Below are 13,665 nucleotides of genomic sequence, written 5' to 3'. Positions count from 1 at the left end.
TCAATTTTGCACATACAGACCTCATATAAGGGCTTGTTTTTTGCGTCACCAATTTTACTTTGTAATGACATCACTTATTTTAAAACATAATCTGCGGCAAAACAAAAGAAACTTATTAGTGGGGTGAAATAAGAACACCATTTTGTAACTTTTGGGGGCTTCCGTTTCTACGCAGTGCACTTTTGGGTAAAAACAACACCTTATATTTATTCTGTAGGTCCATACGGTTACAATGATACCCAATTTATGTAGGTTTTATTTTATTTTACTACTTAAAAAAAACTACATGCGCCCGGGGCCGCCGGGGAGAATAGCGGGAGAAAAAAATACAGCTTGTGGCGTCTTTTTCTTCCGTTACTCCCCGTGAAAAACAGTGGCACCCGATGGACCCCATTCACTATAATGGGGTTCATTGGAACCTGCTGTTGCCTGTTGCGCCCCGTCAAAATAACGGCTTGTTTGACGGCAGTTTTTGACGGGACGCAACGGCAGTGTGAAAGAAGCCTTAAACTGTCATCTTCTGACCCCTATAACTTTTTAATTTTTCTGCATACGGGGCAATATGAGGGCTTTTTTTTTTTGTGCCACAGTCTGTTGTTTTTATCAGTACCATCTTAGTTTTGATGGGACTTTTTGACCACTTTTTATAAAAAAAATTTATGGTATATGAAGTGACCAAAAATGCACAATTTTGGAATTTTTTTTTACGTACAGTATACCCCATCGACCAGTAGGGTATTAGTGCCGAGACCCTCTTCGATCAGTAGTGAGAGCCGGGTGAAGTGTATGGCAGCATGCATCACTCGATGGCTTGGTAATCTGTCCACTTATTGCAGGAGACAGACTCCATAGACCAGTGTTTCCATACCAGGGGCCTCCAGCTGTTGCAAAACTACAACTCCCAGCAAGCCCAAAGGCTGTCCAGGCATGCTTGAAGTTGTAGTTTTTCAACATCTGGAAGCACCCTGGTTGGGAAACACTGCCATAGACTATAACGAAGCGTCATTAGTTGGCTTAGTAATTACTTGAGGGGAGACCCCAACCGATCTTGAGTTTTGATATGTAAAAAGTTATTTTAAATGAGAGTAACGCTTTAATAACTATTTAAAGGAAATCTGTCATCAGAGTCACCGGCAATAACCTGTTGGTACAGACAGTAGTGCAGGTGACACTGATGACAACCATACTTACCTGGTCCCATTCCGTGCTGCAGTTCTCCCGCTATCTTCTGTTTCGGGGCCAACTTGGAGCATGGGCGGAGCTTCCTGACATCACAGCTGCTGCATCTCTGCTGGGTCCCGCTGCTAGCAAACAGCAGTGGTGATGTCAGGAAGCTCCGCCCATGCTTCAAGTCGGCCCAAGAGCGGAAGATACCGAAGAAGATAGCGAGAGAACCAATGCACAGAACGTGATCAGGTAAGTATGATTGTCATCAGTGTCACCTGCATTACGGTCTGTACCAACAGGTTAGTGCAGGTGAAACTGAAGACAGATTTCCTCTAACTATTGGGATCATGCCTATTGTATGACATGAAGGGGGACAGTTCTGTCTCTGATAGTCTTTGCACCCGTGTTGTACACCACCACATAACACCGTGTATCATGTTTGCCTGGAGTGCACCTATAATCATTCTACTTCTTTCCTTCCCAGACCCCCACAGCCTCGGAATCCGCTGTCGTGTGAATGGAAACCTCGTCCAGGATAGTAACACAAACCAGATGGTTTTCAAGACGGAAGCTCTCATTGCCTGGGTTTCCAAGTGAGGATTTGCCAAAAAACATTTGCCAAATGTAGTAAAAATTCTGTGTTCTAAAAATATCTCGGTAAAATGCTTCTTCACATCTGCCCTATGTACATTAAAAAACAAAAAAGTCCAGAAGACACATAATAGTCACAAGGCAGACGTGGCATTCTGCATGTCTCTGCTCTTGATCTATGAATCCTGACATGCAGAGGTTCTCTTGTTTTTGGAATAACGTTAGGGGGAATAGCTTTAATAGCAATCCTTTTGTTCAAATGTTTTTGTTTTGAAGGACGATTTGTTCACTGCTGATGTGTAAAGCTTTAAACAAGCAGACAACAGTACAAACACATTTATAAAAATTGAAGACATGCAAGTTCAAAAAGGTGCAAGCACGTGCCCAATATACCGTATATAACACACAGGGCCATCGTGTGCACCATGCAGGGGATCTTACCAGGGGTTAGACAAACAGAGCAGATTCCTTTTCATAAAGCAGCACCACCATTGTCCTTAGGTTAGGTGTGGTATTGCAGCTCAGTTCCACTGAAGTGAATAGAGCCAAGTTGTAATACCCCACAGAACCTGAGGACAGGTGTGGCGCTGTTTTGGGAAGAAAACGCAGAACATATACTACTTTTAATTGTTGCCTGTTTTTAGTTAATTTATTGGTCCATTATTTATGTACTGAGGTTACTACCACGACCTCTGTTTATATTTTAGTTCTTGTTTTTATTTAATATATATATCCTTCTACTAACTATATGAACTCATTATTCCTATTATAAACATAAGAGAATTGATGTAGTGAGACCTGAAGGATATTGTTTCATTTTAGTTATCTATTTATTTCTTAAGACAGACATATTTAATAATATATATTAAAAGACATTCTATAGAAGGCTTGAAGGAGGCTTTGAGGACTAACCCCTTTTCCATACATTACCTACTCTGTTATACCTTTAAAGGGGTATTCCGCTGCTCAGCGTTTGGAACAAACTGTTCCAAACGCTGGAGCCAGGAGTTTGTGATGTCATAGCCCGTCCCCTCATGGCATCACGCCCCGCCCCCTCAATGCAAGTCTATGGGAGAGGGCGTGACAGCCGTCACGCCCTCTCCCATAGACTTGCATTGAGGGGGAGGGGCGTGACGCCATGAGTGGGCGTGGCTATGATGTCACAAGCTCCTGGCGCCGGCTCCAGCTGAGCAGCGGAGTACCCCTTTAAGGCACATGGAGTATTTGTGCCCTTGTTAATTAACCTCGGTCATCCCCAGACAGTTTAGATTGTGAGCTGCACTACCTCTATCTATCTATCTCTCTATCTATATCTCTCTCTCTCATATATATATATATATATATATATATATATATATATATATACAGTATATTCTGACTTTACCATGTTTCATTCTCAGATTTGTCACTTTAAATCCAGGAGATGTATTTCTTACTGGGACCCCCCCTGGAGTCGGTGTATTCCAGAAACCACCAGTCTTCCTTAAGGTGAGAGATCGGGATCACAGAACTAATAAAATGCAGTTTCTTCTGAACATCTTGGTTTATGACTTTTTTTGCTTCAATAGGATTTTGTATGTCTGCTCCTGTGCAGCTTTTTTTGCAGCTTTCACATAAAATGGACAAAGCAAGTTACTATTTTTTTTGTATTGCATACAGTTGTACTGTAAGTGTAGTCATCTTGTTTAACAAATGTGTACCAATGTACAAACAATCTTTTGGAATATACATGGCTGATAGAAGACTGTGGAAATGTCAGATGTGCACATACATGGTGTGATTGTAGCTTTAAAGGAGTACTCCAGTGAAATTTACTGCTCGGTCCCCCTCGATCTCCTGCATGGCACCCCGGTAGTCCACAGGGGCGTGCTGACCCCCGAAGGAAGCCATGGGCGACACCCCCCCTCCATGTATCTCTATGGGTGTGTCGGCTGTCGCTTCATGCAGGGGTTGGCACGCCCCCTTCCTATGGACTGCTGGGGTCCGTGCAAGAAATCATGGGGGGGGGGGGGGGGGGCAGCAGTCCCCCCGCATGATCTATAACTTATCCCCTATTTTTGGGATACGGGATGAGTTTTATTTCACTACAATACTCCTTTAATGTTTCAGTCAATATTTATATCTGCCATTTTTGATGCTTTATGATATTTTTTTAAAGGACATTTCTTTTAACCATGACACCAAAATGCAGACAAATTGGTGCACACTCTTAATTTAAAGGGAGACTGACAAGACGGTCACCCATACTAAGCTGAATATATAGGCTTATAGGGGGAGATGTATCGAAACCTGTGTAAAAGAAAATTTGACCAGTTTCCCATAGCAACCAATCAGATTACTTCTTTTATTTTTTCAGAGGCCTTTTTAAAAATGAAATAAGTGATCTGGTCAACTTTTCCTCTGCACAGGTTTTGGTAAATCTCCCCCAAAGTGTGGGCAACCATCTTTCAAACAAGTTATGAGCAAAAGCAGAAATGTGCTAATTTAGAGAAACTAGTAATGTTTTTTTCCCCCCTATTGCTCTTTTAGTGACCATTGCAGCGCCATCTCTTGCTCGTCTCACCTGCCCCTTCATTACTATTCACTCCTTCTTCTGTTGGTCATCCCTCATGTCACCATGGCTGCGCAGGGTCCAAGTGTTCAGCGCTAAGAGAAATGCTCATTCTGTTGCCCGTAGACACAGAGCAGAGAGGGAAACACTTTTCCCACTCGTTCTTGTGATCAGTTGAGGTCTGAACACCCAGACCCTGACCCACCTGATCTGTTGACATGTCAAAAGTTGGGGGTCTTTTTGATAGGGCGTCATACTGTATATACATTTTTTTTTTGTTAGTAATGAAATGAAGTTACCAAACTGACTACTGCTCTGCCTTGTAATTGGGCAGTGTCAGGATTTGGGTAGAAATTCAGAAATTCCCTTGAAGGCAAAAAAGGGACATGATTTACCAGTACATTCCTTAAAGGGGTACTCCCGTGGAAAACTCTTTTTTTTTTTTTTTTTTTTTTTTTTTTTTAAATCAACTGGTGCCAGAAAGATTTGCAAATCACTTGTATTAAAAAATCTTAATCCTTCCAGTACTTTTTAGGGGCTGCATACTAAAGAGAAATACAAAAAAGAAATGCATTTCCTGTGATGTCCTGACCACAGTGCTCTCTGCTGACCATTTTAGGAACTGTCCAGAGCAGCATATGTTTGCTATGGGGATTTTATCCTGTTCTGGACAGTTCCTAAATTGGACAGCAGAGGTCAGCAGAGAGCACAGTGGTCTGGACATCACAGGAAATGCATTTCTTTTTTGGATTTCTCTTTAGTATACAGCCCCTAAAAAGTACTGGAAGGATTAAGATTTTTTAATAGAAGTGATTTACAAATCTGTTTAACTTTCTGGCACCAGTTGATATATAAAAAAATAAATAAAAAAAGTTTCTACGGGAGTACCCCTTTAACCCCTTAAGGACGCAGCCAATTTTCACTGTAGGACCCGGCCATTTTTTTGCACATCTGACCATTGTCACTTTAAACATTAATAACTCCAGAATGCTTTTACCTTTCATTCTGATTCCGAGATAGTTTTTTTGTGACATATTCTTCTTTATTTTAGTGGTAAAATTTTGTCGATACTTGCATCATTTCTTGGTGAAAAATTCCAAAATTTGATGAAAAAATTGCAAATTTTGCATTTTTTTAAACTTTGAAGCTCTCTGCTTATAAGGAAAATGAATATTCCAAATAAATTATATATTGATTCACATATACAATATGTCTACTTTATGTTTCCATCATAAAGTTGACATGTTTTTACTTTTGGAAGACATCAGAGGGCTTCAAAGTATAGCAGCAATTTTCAAATTTTTCACAAAATTTTCAAAATCGAAATTTTTCAGGGACCAGTTCTGTTTTGAAGTGGATTTGAAGGCTCTTCATATTAGAAATACCCCATAAATGACACCATTATAAAAACTGCACCCCTCAAGTATTCAAAATGACATTCAAAAGGTTTGTTAACCCTTTAGCAGCAAATTGAAGGAGAAAATTCAAAATCTTCATTTTTTACACTTGCATGTTCTTGTAGACCCAGTTATTGAATTTTTACAAGGGGTAAAAGGAGAGAAATCTTCCTAAACTGTGTAACCCAATTTCTATGGAGTAAGGAAATGCTTCATATGTGTATGTCAAGTGTTCGGCAGGCGCAGTAGAGGGCTCAGAAGGGAAGGAGTGACAATGTGATTTTGGGGAGTGATATTTTCTGAAATGGTTTTTGGGGGGCATGTCACATTTAGGAAGCTCCTATGGTGCCAGAACAGCAAAAAACAAACAAACACATGGCATACTATTTTTGACACTACACCCCTCAAGGCACGTAACAAGGGGGAAGTCTATGCCAGTGATTCCCAAACAGGGTGCCTCCAGCTGTTGCTAAATTCCCAAATGCCTGGACAGTCAGTGGCTGTCCGGAAATGCTGGGAGTTGTTGTTTTGCAACAGCTGGAGGCTCCGTTTTGGAAACACTGCCATACAATACATTTTTCATTTTTATTGGGGGGGGGGGTATAAGGGGGTGTATATGTAATGTTTTACCCTTTATTATGTGTTAGTGTAGTGTAGTGTTTTTAGGTTACATTCGCACTGGCGTGTTACGATGAGTTTCCCACTAGGAGTTTGTGATGCGGTGAAAAATTTGCCGCAGCCCAAACTTGAAGCAGGACACTTACTGTAAACTTGCCCGTGTGAATGTACCCTGTACATTCACATGAGGGGGGCAAACCTCCAGCTGTTTCAAACCTACAACTCCCAGCATGTACTGACAGACCGTGCATGCTGGGAGTTGTACTTTTGCAACAGCTGGAGACACACTGGTTGGAAAACCTTCAGTTAGGTTCTGTTACCTAACTCAGTATTTTCCAACCAGTGTGCCTCCAGCTGTTGCAAAACTACAACTCCCAGCATGTAGTTATGCAATAGCTGTAGGTACACAACTACAACTCCCAGCATGCCGAGACAGCCGTTTGCTGTTTGGACATGCTGGGATTTGCAGTTTTGCAACATCTGGAGGGCTACAGTTTTAGAGAACACTGCAAAGTGATCTCCAAACTGTGGTCCTCCAGCTGTTGCAAAACTACAACTCCCAGCATGTACTGATCGCCGAAGGGCATGCTGGGAGATGTAGTTATGCAATAGCTGTAGGTACACAACTACAACTCCCAGCATGCCGAGACAGCCGTTTGCTGTTTGGACATGCTGGGATTTGCAGTTTTGCAACATCTGGAGGGCTACAGTTTTAGAGAACACTGCAAAGTGATCTCCAAACTGTGGTCCTCCAGCTGTTGCAAAACTACAAATCCCAGCATGCCCAGACAACAAACAGCTGTTTGGGCATGCTAGGAGTTGGTTTTGCAAGATCTGGAGGGCTACAGTTTAGGAACCACTATATAGTGGTCTAAAACTGTAGCCCTCCAGCTGTTGCAAAACTACATATTCCAGCATGCCCAAACAGCTGTCTGGGCATGCTGGGAGTTGTAGTTTTTCAACATCTGGAGGGCTACAGTTAGAGACCACTGTATAGTGGTCTCAAACTGTACCCACCATATGTTGCCAAGCAACTCACCGGCTTCCGTACGATCCAGCCGCACGACATCGCCGCCCGCTGAACTCCGTCGCCTGCAGCCTCGGTCGCCTGCCCGGATGGGTAAGTGGATCTTCGGCACCGGTCCCCGTCGTTTCCCCGTCCTGCCCCGCCTATTGTGGGTGGGCAGGACGGGGAAAACGAAAGTTAACCCCCCGCTCCCCCAATCTGCTATTGGTGGTCGCGTCTAGACCAACAATAGCAGGGATATCAGCAGGCATCCCGGTCCGATCTCCGCCCGGCACACGGCAGGGGCCGGAATTCTCCATGACGTACGCCTACGTCATGAGTCCTTAAGTACCAGGGTGTCATGACGTAGGCGTACGTCAAGGGTCCTTACGGGGTTAAAGGGGTTATCCATGAATAGAAAAACAGAGCTACTTCCTATCAAAAACCATTCCCGTCTGTCTCCAGGTTGGGTATGGTTCCGCAGCTCAGTTCCAATTAAGTGAATAGAGCCAAGTTATAAAACCACACCCAACCTGGAGACAGACGTGGAGCTGTGTTTTTCTATTCCTTGATAACCCCTTTAATCTGTCTTTTTTTGATTAGTCTCCTGTTCAGTTACATGTATATAGTTTACAAGTAGCATATCACCAATAGAGGATATACTGTACACAGACAGGTGAGTAACCGGATTATCTTTTGAAGCTGGCACCTATCAAGGAATGGCATATTAGGCAGCAAGTGGGCAGTCAGCCAAGAAAAATAGGTAAATGTAGGGATCTGAGCAACTTTAACAAGGACCAGATTGTAATGGCTGCACTGCTGGATCAAAATATTTACAAAATGCCAGGTCTTGTGTGGTGTTCCTAGTATTCGTTAGTTAGAAAAGGGATCAACGAAAGCTAAACCAGCAACTGTATCATAGACACCCACGGCACATTGATGTGTGTGGGGCAGTGAAGGCTTGTCTGTTTGGTCCGATCCCCTAGAAGAGCTACTAAAGCAGAAATGCTGAAAAGGTTACTGCTGAAGATGATAGAACACACAGGGCATGGCCGCTTGTTGTGTATAGGGCTGCTTAGTCCATGTTGACCACTGTTAAAGGGGTACTCTGCTGCCCCAGCGTCCGGAACATATTGTCCCAAACATTGGGTGCAGGCGCCGTGACGTCACGCCCTCTCAGTGCAAGTCTATGGGAGGGGGTGTAACGGCCGTCACTCTCCTCCCATGACACCATGTCCCCCTGACGCCCGCACCCAGCTTTCTGAATGAACCCCAGCTGCGGGACCCCCACGATCAGACATCTTGTACCCTATCCTTTGGAAAGGGGATAAGATGTCTAGGGGCGGAAAACCCCTTTAATGGCTGAAAGCACCTACAATGGGTCAGAACTGGAACATGGAGACAGGAGGGAAGGTGACCTGGTTTCATTATTTACATTTACTGTTTACATCATGTGGACAGCCAGGTTCATGTGTGTACCTTACAGTACATGGGAAAAAGGTGGCACGTGGCTGCACTAGGGGCGTGACTAAGCGGATCTGCCGCAAAATGGAACATTCACCCACGAGCTCCACGGAGCTCCGGTATCTATCTCCTACTCTCCCTGCTTTGTGGAAAATGTGTTGAATTGGTAATAAAGTAACATTGTCCTTGCATCTGACCTGGTGAGTGCTATACCTCAAGTTTCTATACAGTTGTACATGGCTGCACTATGACAAGTCAGCGGAGACTGTGTGATACTCTCGTATGTTTGTATCATCTTTTTCTGGTAAACCTTATGTCCTGGCATTTATGTGGATGTTTCCTTGGCACTTATTCCATGGCCATTGTATTTCCTAATGGTAATGGCTTCTTTCAACAAAAGTAATGTGCTCTGCCCCACTGCAAAAATGGAAAGGTATAGATATCCATCCTTACTGACTCCCATTAGGTCTGGTCAGTAGTTTTTGGGTGATTCCCTCAGCCAGCCGTTTCTCCTCGAGCACCCCTGTGGGGTAATCCACATTTGGATCACCTTCAGGAGTTGGAGGCGGCTGGATTCTGGAGCGCTCATGGAGTTAAGTTTACCATACATTTGTTTGGGGAGGACTGTGTCTTTCCTTCATTTGTGGACATGCAGAGACGGTTTGATGTCCCTCGGGATGCCTACTTTGGGTATCTCCAGTTGATACATGCGGTCTCAGCCCAGTTTGGCTCCCTGGAAGTTAACCCTGTGTTTTCTGATCTCAAGTTGCTTCTGGGGACCACCGACCGGAATAAGCCTTTAACCCAGACGTATGCCTTGTTGCAATCCGTAGGCCCTGACCCGTTTGCCCTGGCATACCTGAAATGGGTTGTAGATATCCCTACCCTGTCTGCAGAGATGTGGAAGGAGGTGGTCCAGACTTATTATCCCACTGTGGTTAGTGCTTGCGATATGCTTATCCAGTCCAGGTTTGTTCTCCGCCTGTATTATACCCCTGCTAGTTTGTACCGCATTGGTGTTTCTATGTCTGACGTGTGTTTCAGGTGTGGTAGAGATAGGGGCATATTCTTACATGCGGTATGGACTTTGTCCTGTGTTGTACCTTTCTGGAGGGAGGTGATGCAATTTGTGTCAGACCCCTTAGACTTTCCCTTTGTTTTGTCACCTGAAGTCTGTTTGTTGGGGGTGATCAATGGTCTAGACAGGCTCTTATACACTTCTAATTCGTTTCCTCCTGTTCTGTGCACGTAAGGTCCTGGTTATGGCTTGGAAGGATGTGACCTCTCGCCCTCTTTCTAGGTGGGTGGCCCTAGTGAACCAATATGTTCCCCTGTATCATGCCTTGTATGCGAGCCGTAGGTGGCCAAAAAGTTTGATAAGGTGTGGGTCCCATGGATGTTGCTGGACGTGTCTACGGGGCCTCTCAATCCTAAGAGGGCAGGGTGTTGTGAGGTGGGCTCCTAGGATGTTTGATTGTGTGTGTGGTTGTTGTGTTGGTTAATCCCTTGGCAGGAATTTGTTCCTTTTTATTGTTTAGGGTGCATGGGGTAGGGGTGTGTTCACCCAGGGGTGTTCTTGTTCTCTGTATATGTTGTATGCTTAAAAAAATTAATAAATAAAAAAATAAAAATATATATAAAAAAAAAAAAAAAATTGAAAAGTATGAGGAACATAAAGACTACAAGGGATAAAGGAACTCTAATGCCTAGACCAGTGTTTCACAACCAGGGTGCCTCCAGCTGTTGCAAAACTACAACCCCCAGCATGCCCGGGCAGCTTCTGATCGATTATCTGTGGGATGTGCTGAAAGAACCAGTCTGATACACGGAGGTCCCACCTCACAACTTATACGGCTTATTCAGGAATATAAATACAGAGCTAAATTCTTTCAAAGACATCACCACACTTGTCCTCAGGTTAGGTGTGGTATTACAAATTGATTGTATTCACTTCACTATAACTGTATTCCATGCCACAGTGGGTCAGGGCTATATTGCCTGCATGAGGGGAAACTCCACAATATCAGGAGGTGGTTGTATTGTAGCAATCAGTGTATAGCATCATTATCCTATAGCAGTGTTTCCCAACCAGGGTGCCTCCAGATGTTGCAAAACTACAACTCCCAGCATGCCTGGACAGCCAAAGGCTGTCCAGGCATGTTGGGAGTTGTAGTTTTGCAACACCTGGAGTAACGCTGGTTGGGAAACACTGTCCTATAGATTCTGATTATCAGGATCTGTAACAGATACGGCCTGGGCTATGTGATCTAGCCATTAACGCATTTCCTTATTTCACACTGCTTCGAGTGGACCAGCTATGTCTTATTTACTGTCTGTTGCTTTATTTTTTTTTCAGGCAGGAGATGTGGTTGAATGTGAAATTGATGAGCTGGGAGTGATAAGAAACACTGTGGTGTGAAGATCTGTACATTACAAGGGATGGACACAGCAATGTAGAACACTCAGGTTTAATAATAAGTAATCACAAAGAAGACACAATCCTGCGGCGACAGACGTCCACGCACCAGAAGCCTGTGTCAACCCAATTTCTTTAAAGGGTTTTTTTGTTTTGTTTTTTTAAATCAACTTGTGCCAGAAAGTTAAACAGATTTGTAAATTACTTCTATTAAAAAAATCTTATTCCTGCCAGTACTTATCTGCTGAATACTACAAAGGAAATTCTTTTCTTTTTGGAACACAGAGCTCTCTGCTGACATCACAAGCACAGTGCTCTCTGCTGACACCTCTGTCCATTTTAAGAACTGTCCAGAGTAGGAGAAAATCCCCATAGCAAAGATATGCTGCTCTGGACAGTTCTTAAAATGGACAGAGATGTCAGCAGAGAGCACTGTGCTCGTGATGTCAGCAGAGAGCACTGTGTTCCAAAAAGAAAAGAATTTACTCTGTAGTATTCAGCAGCTCATAAGTACTGGAAGGATTAAGATTTTTTAATAGAAGTAATTTAAAAATCTATTAAAAATCTTTAGTATTGAGCAGCTAATAAGCACTGGAAGGATTAAGATTTTTTAATAGATTTTTAAATTACTTCTATTAAAAAAATCTTAATCCTTCCAGTACTTATGAGCTGCTGGATACTACAGAGGAAATTCTTTTCTTTTTGGAACACAGGGCTCTCTGCTGACATCTTTGTCCATTTTAGGAACTGTCCAGAGTAGGAGAAAATCCCCATAGCAAACATATGCTGCTCTGGACAGTTCCTAAAATGGACAGAGATGTCAGCAGAGAGCACTGTGGTCCAAAAAGAAAATAATTTCTTCTGTAGTATTCAGTAGCTAATAAGTACTGGAAGGATTACGATTATTTTTTTAATAGAAGTCATTTACAAATCTGTTTAACTTTCTGGCACCAGTTGACTTTAACTCAATAGTTCTTACATTATTAAACGAAATCTGATCAGGGAACCTAATAACCTAAATATAAATACTATGTGCCTATTAACAGCTAAACATGTTTTACCAAAATATTCCTTTTTTTCTAATACTGTGTTCTGTAGGATAATTCTCTCCTGTTCATCTCCTGTATATAAACTGCTGGATGAATGATGTCAGTTTCTTGCAGTTTTCCTCCAGAAGAAATGTCTCTTGGAGATGGAGAATTGATCCATGACAGCTCGGTGAACACTCAAACACCTGCAAATGGAGAGAGACGTGTACAGTGTGCTGTTATCTTGTCCGCAGAGTATGGGTGCCAAGCAGTTTTATAGTGAGGGTATAACACTGTCAACACATCATTTACATAGACAAAATGACTTCAGCTCAACAGCCAATGAAGTTCAACCTCTTAGAAGGCAAAGCAAGTCTCCAGTATATGGAAAACAATTTTACATCGTTCCGATCCTATAATGGGAGTAAGAGAAATTCTCTAGATCAGTGTTTTCCAACCAGTGTGCCTCCAGCTGTTGCAAAACTACAACTCCCAGCACGCCCGGACAGCCAACGGCTGTCCGGGCATGCTGGGAGTTGTAGTTTTGCAACAGCTGGAGGCACACTGGTTGAGAAACACTGCTCTAGATTAAACCGGCTATTTTTTTTATTTTTTATTAACCAGTACTCTTCATCCTGTTAATGGGTATGCCGATGCTAAATCTTGTCCAGGGGGACTCTAATGCTTATCTAAAGGCTTAAAGGTGGTACTCCACTGGAAAAGCTTTTCATTATTTATTTTATCTGGTGCCAGAAAGTTAAACAGATTTGTAAATTACTTCTATTTAAAAATCTTAATCCTTCCAGTACTTATCAGCTGCTGTTTGCTCCACAGGAAGTTCTTTTCTTTTTGAATTTCCTTTCAGTCTGACCACAGTGCTCTCTGCTGACACCTCTGTCCATGTCAGGAACTGTCCAGAGCAGGAGAGGTTTTCTATGTGGATTTGCTCCTACTCTAGACAGTTCCTAAAATGGACAGACCACAGCAGAGAGCACTATGGTCAGGCAGAAAGGAAATTCAAAAAGCAAAGAACTTCCTGTGGATCATACAGCAGCTAAGTACTGGAAGGATTAAGATTGTTTAATACAAGTCATTTACAAATCTGTTTACCGTAACTTTCTGGCACCAGTTGATTTAAAAAAAAAAGTTTTCCAGTGGAGTACCCTTTTAATGGTTAAGCCAGTGCTCACTCTTATCCCGGACTCTAATGCTTATCTAAAGGCTTAATGTGCATAACCCTATTTTACATGGTTGTCCTCCTCAAGTTAAGAACTGTCACTGTGACATTTGCAGTTTTTCCTTCAACAGAGCCATATGAGGGCTTGTTTTTTGCAGTCCTACCTGTACTTTACTCAGAGCCTTCTGTTTTTTTCCCAAAGCTATAAGCTAATGATACCAAGCTATATTAGTATGTAATATGCATTAAG

At 42.7% G+C, this 13,665-nt stretch overlaps 2 protein-coding genes across 11 annotated transcripts in view; one reads left to right on the top strand and one right to left on the bottom strand.

The window, feature by feature from the left end:
- The window catches only part of LOC130366829 (fumarylacetoacetate hydrolase domain-containing protein 2), a 30,118-nt gene extending 18,659 nt beyond the window's left edge, over positions 1–11,459 (top strand). For 3 of the 4 annotated variants that reach the window (XM_056569210.1, XM_056569213.1, XM_056569212.1), the window contains exons 6-8: positions 1,652–1,760; positions 3,159–3,246; positions 11,151–11,459. In XM_056569210.1, coding sequence (XP_056425185.1) covers positions 1,652–1,760; positions 3,159–3,246; positions 11,151–11,213 — 260 coding nt within the window. In that variant the 3' untranslated portion in view covers positions 11,214–11,459. The remainder of the gene's footprint in view (positions 1–1,651; positions 1,761–3,158; positions 3,247–11,150) is intronic. The other variant, XM_056569211.1, reaches the window with a different exon arrangement.
- A 608-nt stretch (positions 11,460–12,067) lies between these two features.
- The window catches only part of GPAT2 (glycerol-3-phosphate acyltransferase 2, mitochondrial), a 60,607-nt gene continuing 59,009 nt past the window's right edge, over positions 12,068–13,665 (bottom strand). For 6 of the 7 annotated variants that reach the window (XM_056571368.1, XM_056571367.1, XM_056571372.1 and 3 more), the window contains exon 22: positions 12,069–12,444. In XM_056571368.1, coding sequence (XP_056427343.1) covers positions 12,325–12,444 — 120 coding nt within the window. In that variant the 3' untranslated portion in view covers positions 12,069–12,324. Of the gene's footprint in view, positions 12,445–13,665 lie in introns of all 7 variants that reach the window. The other variant, XM_056571373.1, reaches the window with a different exon arrangement.

The sequence above is a fragment of the Hyla sarda genome, chromosome 4, assembly GCF_029499605.1.
Source record: "Hyla sarda isolate aHylSar1 chromosome 4, aHylSar1.hap1, whole genome shotgun sequence".
In the NCBI taxonomy this organism is placed as follows: Eukaryota; Metazoa; Chordata; class Amphibia; order Anura; family Hylidae; genus Hyla; species Hyla sarda.
This window is presented reverse-complemented; position numbering and strand designations above follow the sequence as displayed.